This window comes from Prionailurus bengalensis, chromosome E2, assembly GCF_016509475.1.
Source record: "Prionailurus bengalensis isolate Pbe53 chromosome E2, Fcat_Pben_1.1_paternal_pri, whole genome shotgun sequence".
Lineage (NCBI taxonomy): Eukaryota > Metazoa > Chordata > Mammalia > Carnivora > Felidae > Prionailurus > Prionailurus bengalensis.
The window spans coordinates 44,023,967-44,048,878 of record NC_057352.1 but is presented as its reverse complement, the minus strand read 5'-3'; the positions used below and the strand labels follow the sequence as shown (position 1 = coordinate 44,048,878).

The 24,912-nt window shown below is 38.6% G+C and overlaps 1 protein-coding gene and 1 non-coding gene across 4 annotated transcripts in view; both read right to left on the bottom strand.

The window, feature by feature from the left end:
- NFATC3 (nuclear factor of activated T cells 3) overlaps nucleotides 1-24,912 on the bottom strand; it is a 139,667-nt gene that overhangs the window by 37,423 nt on the left and 77,332 nt on the right. For 2 of the 3 annotated variants that reach the window (XM_043600897.1, XM_043600898.1), the window contains exons 5-8: nucleotides 19,322-19,494; nucleotides 14,861-15,001; nucleotides 8,048-8,103; nucleotides 6,905-7,031 (exon numbers count right to left, since the gene is read on the bottom strand). In XM_043600897.1, coding sequence (XP_043456832.1) covers nucleotides 6,905-7,031; nucleotides 8,048-8,103; nucleotides 14,861-15,001; nucleotides 19,322-19,494 — 497 coding nt within the window. The remainder of the gene's footprint in view (nucleotides 1-6,904; nucleotides 7,032-8,047; nucleotides 8,104-14,860; nucleotides 15,002-19,321; nucleotides 19,495-24,912) is intronic. The other variant, XM_043600899.1, reaches the window with a different exon arrangement.
- Nucleotides 2,447-2,531, bottom strand: TRNAQ-UUG. Its single transcript has one exon. It is a non-coding gene; the product is annotated as a tRNA-Gln (tRNA).

Here is a 24,912-nt window from a genome sequence, read left to right as displayed (position 1 = left end):
TTCAAGTGTGGTTCACCATATCTAACAACTCCAACCTCTCTAATGTTTTGGCGTACTCACTTTTTTTCTGACTTTAGCACAACTAGAACTTTTCCCCTGGACTATTGGATTCTTTTTTCCTCTTCTACTTCAGCTCCTACTCCGGTCCCAGGAAAGTCACAGTAAATTCCATATGCAGAGTTACATTTCTATATAAAAGAGGGAGAATATGCAAAAAAGCCTACTCTCATCTTAATTAATCCTGAATGGAGCAGGTAAGGCCCTTGGTTACCTAAGTGGTTGGTTGTCATGCACTAAAAAGGAGACAGAGGGACTAAAAACTGTAACATAGTATCTTTTTTTTTGCATGACCCAATCTTTATTTTTATGTTCCTGACCCACATCTGTGTACTCAGATTGAGAGTTCTGCTTTCCTAAATTGAGTATACTTTCACTCTGCCAAATCAACTGTCACTTTTTGTCTATAAAGGATTAAGACTCCAACCAAATCTAAGAAGTCCTCATTGACAGTCTATAGTAATTTATTCTTATTTGGAGGGAAGTACAGTTAAAGAGACTGTACATAACTAGAATGAGTTGAATTTTAGAAACAGATTAACTCTACCTTTTGTGTTAAATATCCTCATTCTCGGGAAAAAAATCTCCTGGTCTAGTGCTTTTGAAACCATAAGAAGCCTCACTGTCTTCTTCAAGTAGTGGATGTGGAAGAATAGCATTCAAAGAGCTGGAGCTCTCTGGATTTCCCCCTTCTAGTACAACCAGAGTATCAAAGCTAGACTTTATCCTTTTTATATATTGCCTTTTTGCCTAAGATTTTGTTTGGGGAGTAAAACAATTTAAATTTGAAAAACCCTGCTTTAGACTTATGCCCTCATTGTATAGAGATTAACCAAGAGGGTACAGTCTATGGCAGAGCTGAATGTGACCTAACTGTAAGGCAGGCGTTCTCTCCCAAATAAAGAATCACAATCCAAAAGTCTCTCCAATCAACTATTTAGAACACAGAATACACTTTCCTACAGGTAAAATATTACACATGAAAGTTTATCTCTAATGTTGTCCCCTAAAGCCCCACTAGTCTAAAACCAGAGATCACATGGTACGTCCAGTCACAAGTAACTACTGCTAGGCCTCAGAGGGAGGTATATTCCCTCAAAAGCTTCAGGAATACTGGGGTGGAAAAGAGGGCTCCCACATCAGAAGATCTGAAGCTAGTGGCTGGGCAGAAATTCAGGTAACGCCACTAAGGAAGGGTTCTGTAATTAGGGTAATTTGTGAATCATACACATAACACTGGCAACAGTCTTCAAATTACTAAGTAAACTTGACTATTGGACAAATAGTGCTAAATGTAATTTCTTTTTTTTTTAATGTTGCAATTTCTTTTTTATTTTTTTCTAAGAGAGAGAGAGAGAATCCCAAGTAGGCTCTGCACTACTCATCCTGCACTACTCTGCACTACTAATCCCAATGCAGGACTCGATCCCACAACCATGAGATCATGACCTGAGCCGAAATCAAGAGTTAGATGCTAACCAACTGAGCCACCCAGGTGCCCCACTAAATGTAATTTCTAATTAAAAAAAGTTATAACAGGGGCACCTGGGTGGCTCAGTCAGTTAAGCATCTGACTTCAGCTCAGGCCATGATCTCATAGTTCATGACTTTGAGCCCCACATTAGGCTCTCTGCTGTCCATACAGAGCCCACGTTGGATCTTCTGTCCACCCTCCTCTTTCTGCCCCTCCCCCACTTGCCTCTGTGTGTGTGTGTGTGTGTGTGTGTGTGTGTGTGTGTGTGTACACGCATGCACTCTCTCTGAAAATAAACATTTTTTAAAAATTTTAATAAAAAATAAGTTATTACACCTGAAAGTGACAAAGTATTGTACATCAACTATACTTCAATGATAAACATCAAAACAAAACAAAACAAAACAAAAAACTCAGAACAGTTAGCCATTTGCAACTGATTATTCTTTCGTTGGATATTTATAGTGGTCAGACTGCTACTGCTAGAGGGTTGTCAAAAAAGTAACAAATGGACAAATCCTTGAATAATAAAGAAGCAACTTCTGAATATCTAAAATTTTTGTAAGTAAAATTTTAAAAAATTGTCAGAAACAAAAAAAGGCTAAAATCTTTAATATAAATAGTTCATACAAATTAATACAACAAACAATTCTAATATAAGTATCACAAACTAGAATACGAGAAGCTATTAAAATTCTATAAAACTCTATCTGTTCATGAAGCAAAATAAAAATGTTTGTTACAAAATTAGTATACTGTATACATTTTGGTCCCATTTTTACTAAAAAAACCTTTTTTTAATGTTTATTTTGAGAGACAGAGACAGAGACAGAGCATGAGTGGGGGGGGGGGGCAGAGAGAGAGAGGGAGACAGAGAATTCGAAGCAGGCTCCAGGATCTGAGCTATCAGCACAAAGCCCAACATGGGGCTCGAACCCATGAACCATGAGACCATGACCTGAGCCAAAGTCAGACGCTTAACCGACTGAGCCACCCAGGCACCCCCAATTTTTATTTTAAATTGTGTCTATAAATGGATCAAAAGGATCTAGGACAGAATAACAATTTCAGAGTGGAAGACAATTTTGGGTGTTTGAAATTATATTTTCAACTTGTCTGTTTTAAAAAATAAATTCACAGGAATATATTTGCTTTTGTAAAGATTTTATTCCAAATTTCACTTTAGAAAAAAATGAAAAAAGCCAAATGCTACAGAGAAAAGATAGTAATCAACCAGAACAAGGGCTGTCCAAACACTTCTTGAATCTATTCTTCCTTCTGTTAGTGTGTGCCACCTGATTTGTATTTTGTCAATCATAAGCCCAGTGATGACAGTTGTAGTCCAATCCAAAATTCTTTCTGCACTCTGGGGCCCCAATGATTTCCATTCTCATATAGAATACCCTCCAGGACTCTGCCTTTATGTTGTCCTCCCAACTCATGAGCTGATAATGTAAGAGCATTATATTCTCTTTGTTCAATTACTACCACTATGATGGTAGCAATCAAAACCTCTATTCACTTATCCTGAGCTTTTTTTTTTTTTTTTTTTAACTTTTTTTATTTTTGAGAGACAGAGCAGGAGGATGGCAGGGGCAGAGAGACAGGGAGACACAGAATCCGAAGCAGGCTCCAGGCTCTGAGCTGTCAGCACAGAGCCCAACGCAGGGCTCAAACCCACGAACCGTGAGATCATGACCCAAGCCAAAGTCTGACACTTAACTGACTGAGCCACCCAGGCACACCTCTGCCTTTTTTGTTTCAACAGTCCCAGAAGCTCCTCTTCTTTCTTATTCAGGTTAGATTCTATAGTCTCTCATCTCCACAGCATTTGATAACATTCTTGGACTGTATGTCTTTAATAAATATCACCCTGGAGGAACCCTACTATTAATATTTTACCACCTGCCCTAAAGAATCTGAGTGCTGCTTAAGAAAGTTACACAGCCGGGCTAATTAATATTCATAAATTTATTAATATCAACATTAAAGGTACCCTGTGATCATGCCCAGAGTCCAATTATATTTCTGTGGTAACTTACTCCCCCCTTTCTTTACAACAACTATTTCAAACTTGTCCATATTCTTCAAACTGCCAAAACACCCACAGTTCCCTCTACTCACAAAAGACTGCATGTCATTCTTTAAAGAAAAAAAAGTTAATGCTATTATATGGAAACTCCCTAAACTCTCCACTATTAAATTTACAAACCTAATATATATCCATCTTTTTCATTTTTACCTTCCCTCCTTTCCTTCTCCCAACTAAGGCCCATTCCAACTTTTATATTTGAAATTATATTCCTTCCCACCATTCTCAGAAACCTGATATGCTTTATTATCATTAATGTTGTCTCTTCTGTATATTCAAAACACTCTAGTTATCTGAAGCATATTTTTAACCTTCTTGGGTCTCTGCCATACAAATCTCACTCTCCATAGTAATCTGAGGAAAGACTAAACTGGTCATTGACACCTTATAAGAAAACAGGAGAGGGGCGCCTGGGTGGCGCAGTCGGTTAAGCGTCCGACTTCAGCCAGGTCACGATCTCATGGTCCGTGAGTTCGAGCCCCACGTCAGGCTCTGGGCTGATGGCTCGGAGCCTGGAGCCTGTTTCCGATTCTGTGTCTCCCTCTCTCTCTGCCCCTCCCCCGTTCATGCTCTGTCTCTCTCTGTCCCAAAAATAAATAAAAAACGTTGAAAAAAAATTAAAAAAAAAAAAAAAGAAAACAGGAGAAATGTGAGAGAAATGATTTTAATTTTTAATTTTTTAATGTTTCTTTATTTTTGAGAGAGAGAGAGAGAGAGAGACAGAGAGACAGAGTGAGCAGAGGAGGGGCACAGAGAGAGGGAGACACAGAATTTGAAGCAGGCTCCAGGCTCCATGCTGTCAGCAAAGAGCCCAAAATGGGGTTCAAACTCACAAACTGTGAGATCATGACCTGAGCCGAAGTCAGATACTCAACCGACTGAGCCACCCAGGCACCCCTATTTTATTTGTTTTTTGAAGTTTGTTTGTTTGTTTATTTATTTAAAGAGAGAGGCAGAGCAGGAAGGAGAGAGAATCCCAAGCAGTCTCCTCACTGTCAGTACAGAGCCTGATGTGGGGCTTGAACTCATAAACTATGAGATCGTGGCCTGAGCAAAGTCAAGCAGGCACTCAACTGAGCCACCCAGGCGCCCCTATTTTTAACTTTTTTTAAAATTGAAAATATTTGACATATAACATTGTGTAAAATTTAAGGTGTACAAAATGTTAATTTGATACATTCATGTATTGTAGAGAAAATGATTTTATTGTAAAGTAGGCTCCACACCCAATGTGGGGCTCAAACTCACGACCCCGAGATCAAGAATTGCATGCCCTACCAACTGAGCCAGCCAGGTGCCCCGAAAAAAATTTTTAATACATATTTGATCATGTCACCTCTCCGTTAAAGCTCATTTCTTACAACTCTTTTATTTTAAAAAAAATTTTTTCTTAAACCTTTATTTATTTTTGAGAGAGAGACAGAGTGTGAGCAGGGGAGGAGCAGAGAGAGAGGGAGACACAGAATCCGAAGCAGGCTCCAGGCCCTGAACTGTCAGCACAGAGCCTGATGCGGGGCTCGAACCCACGAATCATGAGATTATGACCTGAGCTGAAGTTGGACGCTCAACAGACTGAGCCACCCAGGTGCCCCATTTTAGAACTCTTAATACTCCATTATCCAACCAACCACACGACCTTCATATATGTTGCTACCTTTAATTCGAATGTTTTCCCCCTACAGCCAGATTGCCTGGATTCAAATCTCACCTCTGCCACTTACTAGCTGAGTGACCTTGGTTCACGTATTTGCAAAATGGAGAGGGCAATATTACTTATCTGAGATGTACTCTAGCTTAACAGTTAGGAGCCCAGACTCTGGAACCAGATTGCCTGTGCTTGACATGTGGTTCTAAGACTGTGAGATTCTGGGCATATTACTTAGCCACTCAGTTTCTTCTTCTGTAAAATAAGATAATAACCTACTATAAAGGTCTATTATGTGGATTAAAAGAATAAATACACAAAGGGCTTAGACAGTATTATTTTTACATACATTATATATACCATATATAGAGTATGTATACACACACACACACATATACATATATACATATATCCTGGTTTTCTCAAGCAGTTAACCCAAGCAAGGGTCCCTCTGTTATTTTTACCTATAGTATTGTATCCCTTTTAATCAGAGTCCTTATTTCAGTTTCTAATTATACATTTGTTGGTAATTAATTTATTGATTCACTAGATTATAAGTTCCATGAAAGAAGGAACTGAGAGAGGTTTTGTCCGCTTAGGAGGCACCCTCAAATACTTACTGAATTAATATTGAAATGACTAACCAAAATCTTTCAAAAGGGTTGTATTCTATTTGAAAATGAATAGAAATATTTTATTACCAATGTATTATGTATAATGTATTAACATGATCAAGTAATATTAATTTTCAGATCTGGGAATATAAATGGCCTTTAGAGACTTAAAGTGGAATACAGCCAGGCTTTAAAGAATAGGAATGACAAATAAGTGATCATTAATAACTAGTACCTTCTCAAATTTAAGTGTTTCTGTTTTTCATTTACTATAAACCATTTAAAAGTTTTTGCAACAGGGGTGTGTGGGTGGCCAGTCAGTTGAGCATGTGACTTCAACTCAGGTCATGATCTCATGTTTCATGAGGTCAAGCCCTGCATTGACACAGCACCTAGGACAGAGAAGGCCTCTAGAAATATCTGTTCTCTAACTATGTAAACATCAGCATGAATTACTGCATATAATATTTATGTGTTACCACCAAGAGCTGGAAAGTTACAGCATTTGAATTGCTGCAGAAAGAGGTATGGCAGCCTCCTTTGTTAGGGCACATCTATAAAACCAGAAACTCTGGAATCGACTTTATATAACCCACAGACCACAGTATACCACAGTTGCTACTTGCCAAATGAAAATCTAATGAGAGATTTTTCATCTGACTGGAAATGCTTGAGATGAACACACTGCCTTCTTGCAGTGTGCTAAGGGCACAAAGGAGTTACACACATATTCACAAACACCTGCCCTTACTGTAGTGCTGGGGATTTCTGGTAGCTCCAGATAAACAGACTTAAAATCAAAATTCAACCTTCTAATCTCCTTATAATAAATAACTACAAAATAACAGCTAATATCACATCTAATATTTAAAGTCTACACAAACTTTACAGACGAGGCATATGTTAGGATTTTTATTGATTATAAGTACTCTATTGTAAACATTCTAATACAGGTTTCATTGAATAACTTTTTATTCATTATGAAAGCAAGCTCTGTGGTAAACCATCACAACTCCCCATACCTGGTGTATAAGTAAAACGTTGAGACTGGCTTTTTTTCCTCTTGCCATTGCAAAGATAAAAGTGCACCTGCACTGCAGCTGTAACTGCTGGGTTATGATATGGAGGAACTTCAAGGACAATGTGAGCCTAAGGAGCATGGAAAGTAGTAAGATTGTGTTACATTCAGAACTAAAAATGAAATGCACCTGCTAAACTCAGCACAACTCATGAGGCTTAACTACCCAGTGTCTCCCATCATAGATCATTATGCACATCAATTGGTCATGTAAGTCATCTGGAGATTTACTCTATGAAACTCTAGTCTCAACAGAGATAAACTCTTGAAAGTAAACCATTAAAGGAGAAATTGCCTTTTAGTCATCCAATTGGGTTTCTAGTTGGAGCAGAAATAAAAACAGTCTTATTATGTACCATGTAGTGAGATATTCTGCACTACTGAATATTACACGTTACTATGTATCTTAACTGGAAGTCTGTCCTGGTTTTCAATCAGGTTTAATATTTCCTCAGTTGTGTTATAATTTAGATTTCTTACCTTAAATTTGATATTCAGAATGTTCTAAACTAGCAATATAAAAAATTCATTTCCATATAAAAATAATTTTACATAAGCAGAGTGAAACTGCAATCCTTAATCTAATTTCTCCAGGTCTCTGGAGAGCACTGTGGAAAGTGTTATTCTCTAACCCACAAAAAATTCTGTCTCCATTCCAATCAGGATGAAGAGACCACAGTGTTTAGTGTTGAATCCCGGAAGGCTTAATGCTGAAAAGTTGCAAAAATTGCGCTAAATACACAAACCCTTTAGGGCTTGTTCTCTCCCTATTTTTTCCCATTTTATGTGGGCTTTACTGAATTTGATTTTTTCACTGAATTCAGAGAAATAAACTAATGATAACAGTAGTAAGAACCTTTTAATTTCTCCTTTCCTATACACAAAAAAGGCAAAGACAGCAATTGTTTATCTTTCCTAAACTTTAATTTTAGAATAAGGAGAGTACCTATTTCATGTCCAAACTTCTGAAAATTCTAATTTACTTTTCTATTACTCATTAGATAAAAGACTCCTCATCTATAATATAAAGTAGCATTATCCAATGTTCTAAGCTTCTTAAATGTTTCTGAAGAAATAAATTTCTTACCCCTTGACATTTTTCCCGGATTATTTTCCCTTCTACCTCCCACTGAGGTCGTCCATCTATTAAAAGAAACAATTTACAGTTAAAAGTAATTCAAGTCACAAAGTATATAAACAAAATCTAATGTATTTAGTGTCACAAGCTTATTGGCAAAGGGAATCTTTTCCTCAATGACTTCCATTATGAAAATAAAATGTGTACCCATGAGAAAAAATGGGGAGAAAGACTTTGGGCTGCCTTAGTTAGCAGGCCTCACAGTTTATTTATGTTTGAAAATCCTCTGAAAGCACCTTCACCAAGTGGTAGCCAACTCCTGCTTGTATGCCTTAGGTAATGGGAAACTCACTCTCTCACCAAGTAACCCATTTGATCTTTGGACAATTGCTGTTCGAAAGCCCTTCAGGACAGATGAAATCTGCCTCCTTCCAGTATCCCACCACTGGTTTAAGAACTACTCTTTGCAGCCCCCCAATCCAAAATATTTTGAGTGGTTTTCTGAGACAGTATTTAAGATGTTTAAAAACAGCTATGTTTGGGGGCCCCGGGTGGCTCAGTCAATTGAGCATCCAACTTTGGCTCAGGTCATGATCTCAGGGTTCATGAGTTCGAGCCCCACATCAGGCTTGCTGTTGTCAACACAGAGCCTGCTTACGATCCTCTGTTCCCTTCTCTCTCTACCCCAACTCACACGCACACTCTCAAAAAAAAAAAAAAAAAGCCCAGCTATGTTTACATGTCTCCTTCTACTGATTAACACCCCCAGTTCTGCATTTACATCTTACACAATATTTAGCCTTCCTGCCCACTCTTCTATGAACACCCCTCCAGTGTGAACATCTCTCTCCAAATGCATCAAGCCCAGAACTGAATAGCCAAGGTGGGAAATGACACAGCATGGTACAGAGTGACTAAGGCTCTTATTTCCACTTTATGTGAAGATGCTGAGTCTGTTAATAAAAGTTTTCTGGGGTAGGTGTGCCTGGGTGGCTCAGTCAGTTGAGCATGGACTTCAGTTCAGGTCATGATCTCGCCGTTCGTGAGTTCAAGCCTTTCATCGGGCTCTCTGCTGTCAGCACAGAGCCCACTTTAGATCCTCTGTCCCCCTCTCTCTATGCCCCTCCCCACTTGCTCTCTCTCAAATATAAAAACATTAAAAAAAAAGTTTTGGGGTAGCTGCACCATGCTGCCTTACACTTAGTGTGTGGTCAGCAAGATTCCCTCAGTCTACTACACTTCCTACTGCCAAGTTCAAACTCCCACGCTGCATTTACCTGGTTTTTCCCCCAACCCTTCTTAGGTTAACTTCTCCCTACAAGACTTGGTTTGCCAGGATCTTTTTACTGACAGTCTTTGAATATATTTGCTAGGCTTTCCAGATTTGTGTCACCTGAAGATCTGGCCAGCACATTTTCTGTCTCTTCATCCCAAGTGAATTGTCACCTGGGGAGAACCCCAACTGCTACTATAGCTCTTACTCCAGTCTGATGTTCAGTACTCTAAAGCATTCTTTTTAAGTCATGAGCATTTGCCCATTGACTAAACCCATATAAGTATCTTCACAGCTTGCAGGACTTCTTCATCTGGTCTGCGAAAACATCAGAAAAGACTCAATCCAATGCCTTCTAAATTGTGACTCTCATTTTTCAGTCCAATAAATAGATAATAGCTAACCCTGTGTATAACAGACACTAGAGACAAATGCTATGTCTACAAAGAAATACAGCTTAGTTCAACAATCGTTTGTTGGGTCCTGACATGCCAGGCACTTTGGGTTACTGAGATAGTGAAGATAAGATATTCTTACCTTCAGTCTATGAAAGGCAAATAAAAACAGTTCATCATAATAAATCGTGGTGGTTTCAATGACTAATAAAGGTGTACTCTAGATATGCCAAGAAGACAGAGTTCAGGGTCCTTACCCTACTTTTGGCATAAGGATAAGAGACAAGGAAGGCTTCCTGAGTTCTTGAACTGAGGTTGAAAAAGAAGGTAGAACTCAAGTGATATGGGTGGAAGGTTGGTCTGGGCCTAAGAGCACAAGCAAAGCCAAGATGGCAAGAAACTACACAACAGAGGAAACCATAAGCAGCTGTGTTGATGGAGTAAAAAGTATGAGGTAGGGAAAAATAAGAAATGAGGCTGAAAAGAAAGGCAACAGATTGTGACCTAAATGCCACATGAAGGGACCTAAAATATGAAGAAATTACTAAAGGTGCTTTCAGAATGGGAGTTACACAGTCACAAACTGCAATCTCATCTGAAACCAGTAATAGTATTAAGTCAAAAGTTCTTAAAGGTAAAGCTCTAGTTAAATGTATTCTATAATGAAACTGCATTATATACATACATATTTATTATATTCAGGCACAAATGAATTTTTTTTTTAATGTTTGTTTATTTGAGAGGGAGGGTAAGTGTAGAGAGAGGGGGACAGAGGATATGAAGCGGGCTCTGCACTGACAGCAGAGAACCCGATGTAAATCTCATGAGATTATGACCTGAGCTGATGTCAGACGCTTAACCAATTGAGCCACCCAGGCGTCCCTCAGTGGGTACTTTAAAGTGCGTGTTAGGGGGTTTCTAGCTGGCTCAGTTGGTAGAGCATGCGACTCTTAATCTCAGGTTTGTAAATTCAAGCCCCACATTGGGCATGGAGCCTATTTAAAACAAACAAAAAACAAAAACAAAAGAATGAAACACATGTCAGAAGTTTGAAAGAAATAATGTAGTTATAGACAAAGATTTGACCAGCTGATGAAATTTCCTAGAATGAGGGAATGAAAAGAAAGCTGAACCAAAGAACCTTGGGAAACATCTATTTTTAAGGGCCAGAAAAATTGATTAAAAAAAAAAACAAAACAGAACAGTGGAGACATTTAAAAATGCGCCAAAAACCAGGTGAGTACAATCACACAAAGGTCAAAAAAGAAAAGAATGTCAAGGAGGAGGGTGGGTAGCTGAGTGTCAAATTTTTAGGTTATGATTTCAATATAATGGAAGTCAAAAGAGTACATAGCAGGTAAGGAAATGGCAGATGGTAGTTGACAGATTACTTGAGAGGCTGGATGATAAATGAAAACAAAATAAAACAACAGTTTATGAGGTTGACAGAGTCAAGGGAAAGGAAATGGTTTAGTATGAAAAGATTTAAACTTACTTAAACTCCAAGAAAATGTATTCGGTGAAAAAAGAGGTAATAAAATCATAAGAGATAGGCAATGAAAGCAACGTATAGCCTTAAATCTGTAAGTTTCAAAAGGATAAAAAACAAATGAGATTACCATTTAAGAAAAAGAAACAGGGGCACCTGGGTGGCTCAGTCGGTTGGGTGTCCGACTTCAGCTCAGGTCATGGTCTCACAGACCGTGAGTTTGAGCCGTGCGTCGGGCTCTGTGCTGACAGCTCAGAGCCTGGAGCCTGCTTCTGATTCTGTGTCTCCCTCTTTCTCTGCCCCTCCCCTGCTCTGTCTCTCTCTGTCTCAAAAATAAATAAAAACAAACAAACCAAAAAAAAAAAAGAAAGAAAAAGAAACATATTGGGGCGCCTGGGTGGCTCAGTCGGTTAAGCGTCCAACTTCAGCTCAAGTCATGATCTCATAGTTTGTGAGTTTGAGCCCGGCGTGGGACTCTGTGCTGACAACTTGGAGCCTGGAGCCTGGAGCCTGCTTCAGATTCTGGGTCTCCCTCTCTCTGCCCCTCCCCCAGCTCATGCTCTCTCTCCAAAAATAAATACATTAAAAAAAAAGAAAAGAAAAGAAAAAAAAAAGTGAAAAGAAAAAAAATACAGACACTTGGAAACAGAAAACAAATACACAACTTAAAGGACCAATAAAGCCAAAGTACTATGGAAACACTGACTAAAAAACCAGAGATGGCACAAATAAATAATAGCAGGAATAAATTTTTTAAAAGGGATATAATTCCAGGGGTGCCTGGTGGTTCAGTCAGTTGAGCACCCAACAGTTGATTTCAGCTCAGGTCATGATCCTAGGGTCGTGATCAAGCCCCAGGTCAGGTTCCACGCTGACAGCAAGGAGACTGCTTGGGACTGTTTCTCTCTCTCTCCCTCTCTGCCTCTCCCCCTCTCTCCTGCCCACATGTGCGCTTGCTCCCTCTATAAAAAGGGAGGGGACATAATTCAAATGCAGAAATAGAGTATTATAAGCGAATAAATGTCAACAAATTTGAGAACTTGGGTGAAATAAATAAAATCCTAGTGTGACATAATAGGGAAAATATATATTGATCTCTGCCTCTGGCTCCTGGTATAAAGCTCCTAAAAATTCTTGTAATTTCCAAGTGGTAAGAAGAACACTAGGAGTACCTTTTGTTTTTATACTTGGTCTTTGACCCCAGTTATGACACACAGAAGTCCTAAATCCCTTGGAATTTCCTGTGATAAGACTATCTTTTGTTCTAAGGAGGTGATTCTTAGTAGGCTCCTGGATGGAGGCTGGTCACTAGAAAGACTTTCAGTTCTACCCCTATTCTCCAGAGAAGGAAGAGGGGCTGGAAATGGAATAGTCAATCAAACCTGTGTGAAGCCTCCATGAAAATTCCAAATGCAGTAGAGTTCAAGGAGCTTTTGGGTTGCTGAACACATGGAGGTGGCTGGGACAGGGGCAATGTCTATAGAGGACACAGACGCTTCACACCCCCTTCCCACATACCTTATTCCATGTGTCTCTTTCATCTGGATGTTCATCTGTACCCTCTGATATCCTCTATTATGTAACAAACTGGTAATGGTACCTAAGTGTTTCCCTCAGTTCTGTGAGCCGCTCTACCAAATGATCAAAACCAAGAAGTGAGTCATGGGAGCCTCTGATTTGTAGCCAAGCCAGACAGAAGTACATACCTGGGCATCTAGTACTTTTGACTGTCATTTCAAGTGGCAGGCAGTCTTAAGGGACTGAGCCCTTAACTTGTGGCACTCCAGTTAGTGTCAGAACTGACCTCATTCAGAACACCCAACCCAGCTCATATCAAAGAATCAGCTGATATATGGGAAACCCACACATCTGGTGTCAGAAGTGTTTTGAGTGTGGTAACACTGTGAGAGTAAAGGAGAAACACAGAGTGTGTTTTTCTATTTACCTGGAAAAATAAAAATCATGAAAATTAACTCAAGAAGAAATGGTCCCATACCTATGAAATGGCCCATACCTACTTAAATGGTCCCATACCTCTGAAAAGAATTATATCAGAAATTAATAGTACCACAAAGACCCCAGCCCAGAAGGTTTCAGAGATGAGCTCAGCCACATGTTCAAAGGAAGGTGAAATTACAGGGCACACACTTGGTAAGTGGGAAAAAATGAGGCACTTTCCCAACTTGCTTTGACATCCAGAATACATAAAGAATACTATAAGGTAGTAAGAAAATGAAAACTGATTCAAAGGGATAAAGTGGACAAAAACATAAAGACATTACACAAAAAAGGAAACATGAATGACTAATAATCACCTCAATAAGATCAGGAAAATTCAAATCCAAAGTTCAAGATACATTTTACATCTACCAGATTAACAAAATTTAAAAATTATGACATTCTTACCTATGTCTACCAGGTGATAAGAACCAAAATGTTCATGGCCACACTATTGGCTATTGTTTGGTAGTGCCAAAAACTAGACACAGCCCAAAAGTCCAGTAGGAGAACAGATAATAAATTGTAGCACGTTCATACAGTGAAGCTATATAGTAGTAAAAGTGAATGATCTTCTGTTACGTGGATCGATCTTAAAACATTAATGTTGACTTCCAAAAAAAAGCAATTTTCAGAAGAATACATGAAATGTTATATACATAGCCCAAAACCAGAGAAAACGCATAAAACTATAAAGAAAAGCATGGATTGATTTAGGAGTGGGATCCATTTGGGAAGGGACATCAAAAGGCCTTTCAGAGATAAATGTCTTACTTCTTCAACTGGGCGTCAGGTGTGTGGGTATCTCTTATATTATTCTCATAAAAAGGTATTTCACAATTTTAAAAATGCTTAAAAAATGAGAAGGAATAATAGATGAAAAAATGTTTTAAATATGCTCAGAAAGGTTTTAAACACCCTGAAAGACATAGGATTCTTCTACACTTACAAAAATGAAGATATAATTTATATATTTATATATAAAATACATAAAATTCACCCTTTTAAATTATATAATCAAGAAGTTTTCAGTATATTCACAGAACTGTACAACCACCACCATCATCTAATTCTAGAAACCCTGTGCCCATCAGCAGTCACTCTCCACTGATCCCTCCCTCCAACCCCTGGCAACCACTAATCTACTTTGTCTCTATGGATTGCTGATTTTGGATGTTGTGTGCTGAATCCTTTCACTTAGCATGTTTTCAAGGTTCATTCATGTTGTGTTATGAATCAGTACTTTATTCTTTTTTATGGTTGAATAATATCCCATTGTATGGACATCCCCATTTTGTTTAGCCATATAACAATTGATGATTGTTTGGGTTGTTTCCAGTTTTGGGCTGTTATGAATAATGTCGCTGTAAGTTTTCTGTGCAACACATCATCAATTCTCTTGAATATATATATATATATATATATATATATATATATATATATGAGTAGAAATACTGGGGATTCTTCTACTTTTGAGATACCCTTAATGAGAATTTAACATTTATATGGAAAATTTAAGAAATATACGGCTTATCAAAAAATCTGTGTAAATGATGTTTGTAGCTTTAGAAAAACTTTTGTTTTTGTCCATGAAACATGGGAATAATTCATTTTACTCATTTTGCCCCTTATTTTGAAGCCAATCAACTCAAATCTTATGTTATTACCTTGTCCTTTCTCAAGAAAAATGATTTTGGATTCTGGAAGAAAATTAGATCCAGTCACAATCATTTCATGACCTCCATTTACAGAACAACTGTTGATACTATACTTCTCAATATGAGGAAGTTCTTGAGCAGACCGCTGAGCTGTTTGTTTTTTTTTTTTTAGGAGTTGAGAAGAAACAAAATATTAGTTTACAATCTTTCATATGTAAATGACAAATTCAAGCTATACAATGAAAATAGAAGCAAACTCTGGGCTTTGAAAATTCAAGACAACGGTAACAAAATCCACTAAAATAACCACATTATTTAGAAAATAAGACTTATTAGATTTGTGATTTCTAAATAATTTTCTTACAACTGTAAAGAAACCAATGAGGAAAAATTAATCAATGCTTGCAACTTCATATTGACTCCAAAACATTAATTTCACCCACTTTCCTCTTTTTAGCTTAAGTCTTCAATGTATTTCTTCCCTACAACTGTTAAAATTGATGAATTTAATATAACTATAAAAAGCAAATTAATCCAAACATATGTAATTATACTGCATACAATTAAAAGACAAGTTTCTGAAGGATAAACACGAATTAGCTCTTTCATCAAGAAAATATCCAGGTCAGGGGTGCCTGAGTGGCTCAGTCAGTTAAGCATCCAACTTTTGATGTCAGCTCAGATCATGATCTCACGGTCAGTTGTGGGATCGAGCTCTCTCCCCCTCTCTCTGCCCCAACCCCTCCCACATGTGAGTGCATGTGCTCTTTCTCTCTCAAAAATAAAAATCATGTTTTTTTTAATCCTCTTAAATAAAAAAGAAAGAAAATATCTAGATCATCACCAAGACAACAAGATGCCATTCTGGACAATTTTCCAAATAACTAAATAACTGAAGCATACATGAAGTACACACTAAATTTTTAAAAATGGAAGTAAACGTTTCTACAGTGCACTGCACTTTTCCTTCTAGGGTATGTGAACATAATTTTTAATGCCTCAGAGCCATTCTTTAAATTATCAACTTTTATAAACAGTACCCTTGGTGCCACCTTTCTCTGATATTGCCTGATTCCAAGTTGTTATATTTTGTGGAGATCCTATTTCTGGATTCTCTTTCTTTTTTAAAAAAAAATTTTTTTTTTCAATGTTTATTTATTTTTGGGACAGAGAGAGACAGAGCATGAATGGGGGAGGGGCAGAGAGAGAGGGAGACACAGAATCGGAAACAGGCTCCAGGCTCTGAGCCATCAGCCCAGAGCCCGACGCGGGGCTCGAACTCACGGACCGCGAGATCGTGACCTGGCTGAAGTCGGACGCTTAACTGACTGCGCCACCCAGGCGCCCCTGGATTCTCTTTCTTTATTTCTTTTTTTTTAACTGCTTAAGCTTTAAGCTACACATTACAATTCTTTTGAGGGCTTAGGTCCTCTAGGGGTTTCTTGCAAATGCCTAGATAGTTAGGTTTTTCTCTGAATTAAAACAAAAAAAGTGTGGATTATGCTCTCTTCTTCACAGTTGGAAAATAGGTCTACTTTTCTACTTCCTGGGTGGAAAACTGGTAGCTCTGAGGGTCAGCTGTTTTGTTTGACTAGAACAACATTTTAAAGAAATTTAAACTTGAATGCCTTTAGGAAGCACACATTCTCAGTTCACTGTGGCTCTTGTTTCTCCCAACTATTTAAAACCAAGCCACAAAATGTATTTAAATTGGGATCAATGCTCTATTCAAAGAGAATGCTAGGGGCACCTGGGTGGCTCCGTCAGGTAAGTGTCCAACTCTTGGTTTCAACTCAGGTCATGATCTCATGGTTTGTGAGTTCAAGCCCAGCATCGGGCTCTGCGATGACAATGTGAAATCTGCTTGGGATTCCCTCTCTCCTTCTCTCTCTGCCCACCCCCCTCTTGCACACACGCATTTGCGCTCTCTCACTCTCTCTCTCTCAAAATAAACAAAAATGAAAAAAGAGAAAGCTAAAATAGACCCTTTCATAGGACATGGGTCTGGGATTCAGGACCACTATCACTTGGAAAGTATCAAACACCAACCTAGATCTCAGAAAATACTTATGTCCCTACTTATGTTCCAAATGACTCACAGAGAAGGGGCATGAAGACAAGCACTGGCACTGGCTGGCCTAGGAAATACATTAATTCATGTTTTAGATATTTATGGTGGAAACTAGCCATCATGGGCACATTCAAAGTAACAGCAAAACTGTGTTCACCAGGGGAGCCTGGGTGGCTCAGTCGGTTAGGTGTCCAACTTCAGCTCAGGTCACGATCTCAGTCTGTGGGTTCAAGACCCGCATTAGGCTCTGTGCTGACAGCTCAGAGCCTAGAGCCTGCTTTGGATTCTGTGTCTCCCTCTCTCTTTGCCACTCCCCTTCATATATATGAAGATACTTCATATATGTGTGTGTGTGTGTGTGTGTGTGTGTGTGTGTGTATACATATAAACAATAAAAGAAAAAAGAAAGAAAATCCAAAGAAAGGTTAATAGTGACTACACCACAGGGTAGTGATTACAAAAGATTTTGCTATTATTCCTTGTACCATTCTGCATTTCTTCTTTTTCCATTCTGTGTTTCTATATTCTCAACAATAATCACATATTAATTTAATAAACTAAAAGAAAAAATAGAAAATCATTTTAGAATAACTTCATCTCAAAAAAAACTACTCTATGAACTTAAATTACTTAAATTAACTCTGGGGCACCTGGGTGGCTCAGTCTGTTAAGCTTTCCGCTCTGCTCAGGTCATGATCTCATGGTTTGTGAGTTTGAGCCCTACATCGGGTTTTCTGCTGTCAGCGTAGAGCCCATTTCAGATCCTCTGTCCCCTTCTCTCTCTGCCCGTCCCCACTCTCAAAAATAAACAAAACAATTGAAAAATTATCTAAATGAACTTTGCTAAAAAATAGAGGCATATATGCTTATATGGGCATAGAAAAGTCTGGCAGGAAAATAAAAACGCTGGCAATGACAGCTGCTTATAAATTTTTTTTCAACATTTATTTTTGAGAGAGAGACAGAGAGAGCACGCATGTGAGCACGGGACGGGCAGACAGAGAGGGAGACACAGAATCCAAAGCAGGCTCCAGGCCCTGAGCAGTCAGCACAGAGCCGGACACGGGGCTCAAACCCACCAACTGTGAGATCATGACCTGAGCCAAAGTAGGATGCTTAACTGAATGAGCCACCCAGGCGCCCCCCAATAGCTGCTTCTAATAAGGGGAAATAGTTGACCTGGAAATTTGCTTTTCACTCTATATTCTTTTTGAATTTTAGTAAGTACCTGTATTGCCTGTTAAAAATACAAAACTATTTCTATAGTGAATTCTATTACTATGTATTTACTCAGTGATTTCTCAGTTAACTGTGAAATAATAAAGTAATAGTTCAATTTCATAAATAGCAAAAGGAGGCACAGAAAGGTACTACAGTAGGTTTGATCCCAAATAAAGATGCACGTGTTTAACAGAAATAACATGGTATAATTGAAAGAGTACTAAGAAAACCTGTGTTCTAAGCACAGTTCTGTCACTAACAAGCCAATAAGCTTGCAGGAGTACTTCAGACACTTGTGCCTCAGTTTCCTCCAACACAAAATTAAGACATGAATTGGAACACTTATAAGTCTATGCCCTAAACATCTAAACAGCAGTTTCAATACTACAGTACTACCAGCTAACCTACCAGAGGCCCACAGTTCTCCAGGGTGTAAGTAGGTACATGTTCTAGGGCCTGTTCTCATTTCTTGCCTTTGTAAATCAGGGGAAAAAGCATTCACTTTCTCAATCTGATGTTGTAAACAGGTTAATGGTTTAAAAAAAAAAATCCTTTAAGTCTTTATTTAGCTGAGGTGTCAGCTTGCAGAGATAGGCATCTTCCAACAAGGCGGCTCATGTTTTAATGAAACAAAGGTGACCAAGGGATACTTAATCATAGCTTCATTTTGTCCTCAGGTGTCATCAAGCCCACCTTCCTCATTTATAGGTTAAAAAAAAACTGTGGTCAATGGGGCCCCTAGGTGGCTCAGTTGGTTAAGTATCCAACTTAACCTTAGCCCTGAGGTCATCTCAGGGCTCATACCCAGACCCACATCACGCTCTCTGCTGTCAGCACAGAGCCCACTTTGGATCCTCTGTCCCCCACTCTCTCTGGCCCTCCACCCCCCTCTCAAAAATAAACATCAAAAAAACAAAAACAAAAACCTGTGGTCAAGAGAATGTGTTTATAGTCCCACACAACCTATGGTCAAATTATAATGAGAACCCATTTTCTAACTCCAAGATCTGTATTCCTCCCACCTAAACACATAGCTTATTTCCATACAAGAAAATCTCATCAGCTATCCAGACTCTGTGCCTCAGTTTATACTTTTAATCCAAATATTACATTAAAAGCAAAATAGGAAATTGCCTATTATAAACAAAATTTGAAAACATCATCACAAGCTCACTTACAGCACTCAACAGGTATGGAAGCTGTCTGAAGAGAAAGGACTTTTCCATTGGGCTGTGGGATGTGCACACGGAATACAAGTCGTACTCTAGTATTCTTTCTGCCAATATCAGTTTCTCCTTTTCGAAGTTCTATATCTGAATTGCGGAGTTTCAAAATACCTGCACAGTCAATACTAGGGAGAAAAATATACACATTTTATTTGCTTACTGATATTTTTTTTTTTTAATTTTTTTTTTCAACGTTTATTTATTTTTGGGACAGAGAGAGACAGAGCATGAACGGGGGAGGGGCAGAGAGAGAGGGAGACACAGAATTGGAAGCAGGCTCCAGGCTCTGAGCCGTCAGCCCAGAGCCTGATGCGGGGCTCGAACTCACGGACCGTGAGATCGTGACCTGGCTGAAGTCGGACACTTAACCGACTGCGCCACCCAGGCGCCCCTGCTTACTGATATTTAATGGTTCCCAACAACTTAGCTAAACGTGGCAGGGAAGAACTATCACTACCTAAAATAAGGTCCAAAAAGCAAGATGTATGATTGCTATTTCAATTCTGAGATTAAAAATGTTTTGAATGACAAAAGTGTAATAATGGTAAGTATGGTAGATTGTCTAAAAAGATGGCTGTCAATTATTCCCCAATCTTGTACCTGCATGCCACTTTTCCCATTAAGAGGTGAAAGCTGGCCTTATGATTTGACAAACAGAATGTAACCAAGTGATGCAGTGTAAGTTATGAGCCCAACATTAAGCCTCTTTTGCTCTCTTGGAGCCCTGAGCCACCATGAAGTCCATCCAGGAAGCTGGAGAGAAAGGCCAAGCCAATCCTCAACTACTCCAGTCACCCCAGACAGCTTGTATGTTCCAAATCCAGCTGAGCTCCCAGCTGAATTTAGGTGCATGAGTGATCTCAGCTGATACCACATGAATAGACCAGCTGAGTCCAGCCAACCCTAAGAATCATGAAAATAATGAACAGTTATTACTTTGAGCCACTAAATTTTGGAGTGCTTTTACAGAACTAGATAAGTAATACAAAGTAAAAAGACCTTAATTCTATGTAAGCAACTAAGCCAGAAAAGATTAACCTGTAGGACTCTAAATCAGTCATTAATAGCATATTTAGACTTTTCTAGTGATAGGTTTATTAGTAAAAACAATCCATCAGGCTAAGATTCTTTTATTTTTAAAGAATACACATATAAGATTAAAGTTTCGGCATTTAGGGTCTAACTTTTCATTATCTTCAAAATGCATTACTTGTATGGCTGCTTAACACACAATCAGGGTAGGAAACAGTACCTACAACATGTGTTTGTTATTCACATATTGAAAGAATAAAGCAAATGGAAAACTAGCAATCAACATCCTAAAGTTTACTCTCCCTTGTGGTATTACTTGTCATCCATCCCTTTGCCTTATCTACCAACAGTCCCAACTCTAGTGCTCAACTGTCCAGAGGCCACAGAAGTTGCTGTAAAGGAAAATATGTGTTAGAAAACTAGGTTATCAAGTTAAGAACCAGTAAAGCACAAGAAAGAATCCCAAAGGGTGAATATTTTCACCTTCAGAAAGACACAGGAGAAGAAATTTCCAAAAAAGGAAAACACTCTTGAAAGTATTTGTCATTTATGGATAATGAATTATACTTAATTAATATTGAACAATTGCACTTTAGCTCAAAGCAGTACTGATCAAATTGTATCAAGTAGTGATTATTCATGCTAACATGCCAATGAGCCTTTAGGGGGAAATGCCAGAGATCATCCATTTTATTGAGTTTTGAGGAAAGTATTTTATTTTATTTAAGTAAACTCTACCCCGGACATGGAGCTCAAATTCATGGCCTCAAAATCAAGAGTCATGTGCTCTACTGAGGAGCCAGCCAGGTGCTGAGAGGGAGGGTATTTTAGCAGAGAGCTAAGTTTCTAAGAGAAGAGTTAGAAGAAGAGTATCAGAAATGACGATCTTAAAGCTCTGCCTATGAATTTCAAGAAAAGACCAGACCAACAAGAAAACTACACATGTAGGAATAAATCACTATTAATTCTGTTTACAGATACAACTATATTTTATTTATTTTTTTAAGTACGAGTATATTTTAGATCAGAGTAATAATGCCACATCCGTTTTCATCCAGTTTTAAAAACAGGGAGGAGTTATGAGTAGGATAAGGCAGTAAATACTGGAATCCATACTGAATGGCCAGAAAAACTTCAGGTGTGTGTGTCTCTAAGCTGGGTGGAATGAGAGCAGTAGCTGTGTTTGTTAACTAGAAACAATGATATTTCTGCAGCTTTGTCCTTTCTGGATTTATCCAGGTAGGCAGTATATGCCAGAACTGGTTGGGCAAGGGACATGAATTCTGACTACAACCTATTTCATGTGCTAATAGATGAGAAAAGGAGAAGGTAGATATGTTCAGATCCTACTATTTTTATTTTTTCACCTTATTTGGTATGTGAAGCTTTCCCAATTTCTTGAAAATCTTACAAACTCATGTACTCTTTTTAATTGAATTCACTGATTTATACATCACTTTTAAAAGGATGAGGCATTTTACAACATAAATACAAATAAGGTCAAGGAAAAACATAAAAAAAAATTAAATAGAAGCAACAGGAAATAAATATGTTCCAAATCTAGGGGTATACAAATTACTATACCTGAACTTGACCGAACTTCCCAGCAGCCAAGGCAAAAAGGAAATGTGATAAAGTTTACAGGTCTCTCCTTGTCTGGTAAAGCAAAATCTACCATGTCATCAGCCTTTTCCCTTTAACTTGAAAAGATTCTCTCTCTCTCTCTCTCTCTCTCTCTCTCTCTCTCTGTGTGTGTGTGTGTGTGTGTGTGTGTGTGTGTGTAATGACCAAGAGATAATATCTTTAATAGTGGTTTTTCACATTATGAAGAGTTATTCATATGGATATTTCTTATTCTATCCTTCAAACAAAGTTAAGAAGTATAAGAAGCTTCTGGTGATTTTCTATTTAAATTTAACTTGATTCAAGTCTAGTGCTTTGAACACCCAGAAGAATGAATGGAAACGTGGCCTATAAACCATCTCCTAGGGATCAATTTTATGAGTTCTTAGAAAAAGATGATTCAAAACTGAGTTTTAAATTTCCCTCTGCAGCTACCTGTATATTCATATGCTTTTTTTTAATGTTTATTTATATTTGAGAGAGACAGAGCATGAGAAGGAAGGGGCAGAGAGAAAGGGAGACAAAGAATCTGAAGTAGGCTCCAGGCTCTCTGAGCTGTCAGCACAGAGCCTGACTCAGGGCTTGAACCCACGAACCATGAGATCATGACCTGAGCCAAAGTTGGACGCTTAACTGACTGAGCCACCCAGGCACCCCAGTATATTCCTATGCTTTTGATTCTAGATGAAAAAGTAAGATCTTAGAGTAAAAGAAACCTACATGCATGCATTTCTCATTCAATGGTTGGCTACCTCACTTATTTGAAAATGGGTCAAGGGGCCATTAAGCGTCAAACTTTGGTTCAGGTCATGATCTCATGGTTCATGAGTTTGAGCTCCATACTGGGCTCCATGTTGACAGTGCAGAGCCTACTTAGGATTCTTGCTCTCCCTCCCTGCTCCTCCCTCATTTATGTGTGTTCTCTCTCTCTCTCCCTGCCTCACTCCAAATAAATAAACTGAAAGAAAGAAAGAAAGAAAGAAAGAAAGAAAGAAAGAAAGAAAGAAAGAAAGAAGAAAAGAAAAGAAAAGAAAAGAAAAGAAAAGAAAAGAAAAGAAAAGAAAAGAAAAGAAAAGAAAAGAAAAGAAAATGGATCAAATGGATGCCTGGAGGCAGATCACTGTTCTCTTCAAGAAAGAGCTTTGCTTAAGTGGGAAACAAGCATTGGTTGAGATTCCAAAGTTCTTTCTGTATCAGAGAACACAGAAATTTTAAGAGTAGAGACTACTGGGGCGCCTGGGTGGCTCAGTTGGTTGAGCGACCAACTTGAGCTCAGGTCATGATCTCATAGTTTGTGAGATCAAGCCCTGCAATGCTGACAGCTCAGAGGCTGGAGCCTGCTTCAGATTCTGTGTCTCCTTCTCTGTCTCTGTCTCTGCCCCTCCCCCATTCATCCCCCCTCCCACTTTCTCAAAAATAAACATTAAAAGAAAAAAAAAAAAAAGAGTAGAGATCATCACGGCTCAGTTAAGCATCCAACTCTTGACTTTAGCTCAGGTCATGATCTCGTGGCTCCTGAGTTCGAGCCCCGCACTGGGCTCACTGACAGTTTGTGGGGCCTGCTTGGGATTCTCTCTCTCCTTCTCTCTCTGCCCCTCCCCTGGGCTCTCTCTCAAAAATAAATAAATAATCTTAAAAAAAAAAAAAAAAGAGTAGAGAGCATCAGCTAACTATCTGCTTTGCCTTAAAAGAACTCTGTAGTAGCCCCTGTGTGATGACTTATTGGGTTGGGTTCTCCTGTACTGCCCATTTGAACAAAGCAGGTAAAAATAAGGTTTTTATCACAAGATTAACTTGTCTTTCCCAGTAATAAGTAGGTAACAAGGTAAGTTCTTAAGGCAATTCTTATAATAATATAATTTTATCACAATATTCAGTTTACCTAAAAAAGTTATTTAAGTATAAATTTAAAGGAAGAGATCTAGAGACCAAAATCTAATTTTATATAACTGTTCTTGGAATAGCCTGGGACAGATGTTACTGCCATTTTAAGAAAGGTAGTTTGAAACAATTTCTGTAATAAACCTCACTATAAGTTTCAAATACCTAGTTGTGACGGGATTAACAGTTGCCTACTAAATAAATATCTATTTCCCCCTTCTTTCTTAGTAATAGATCCCTGTATCATTAGAGGTAGCAATGTGCTCAAGTAAAAACAAAACAAAACAATCCCAGACCTTCCTTATTTACAAGGATGAACCATAAGATATGCTAGATAGGTTTCTGTAACAAGCCTCTTGATAAAGACAGATTAGACAGACTAACTTGTGGCACCTGACTGGTTCAGTTGGTAGAGGATGTGACTCTTGATCTTAGGGTTGTGAGTTCAAGCCCTACAATGGGCAGAGAGCTTATTACTTTTAAAATATATATAAACAAATACAACACAGTAAAATAAAGAGGCTAACTCAGATGGAAGTTTTCTTTAGCCCTTTTTCCTTATTCCTTCTGGGACTATGGTTGTGATGGTTCGAGTTCCAGCAGCCATTTTGTAACATGAGACAATCTTGAGGACAGAAATCACAAGTTAAGAATAGCAAGGGGGCGGGGGGCACCTGGGTGGCTCAGTCGGTTGAGTGCCTGACTTCAGCTCAGGTCATGATCTCGCGGTCTATGAGTTTGAGCCCTGCGTTGGGCTCTGTGCTGACAGCTCAGAGCCTGGAGCCTCCTTTAGATTCTGTGTCTCCTTCTCTCTCTGCCCCCACCCCTCCACTCTCTGTCTCTGTCTCTGTCTCTGTCTCTCTCTCTCAAAAATAAACATTAAAAAAAGAAAAAAAAAGAATAGCAGAGGGGGCACACGAGTGGCTCATTCGGCTAAAGTGTCCAACTCTTGATTTTGGCTCAGGTCATGATCTCAAGGTTCATGAGATCGAGCCTCACATCACGCT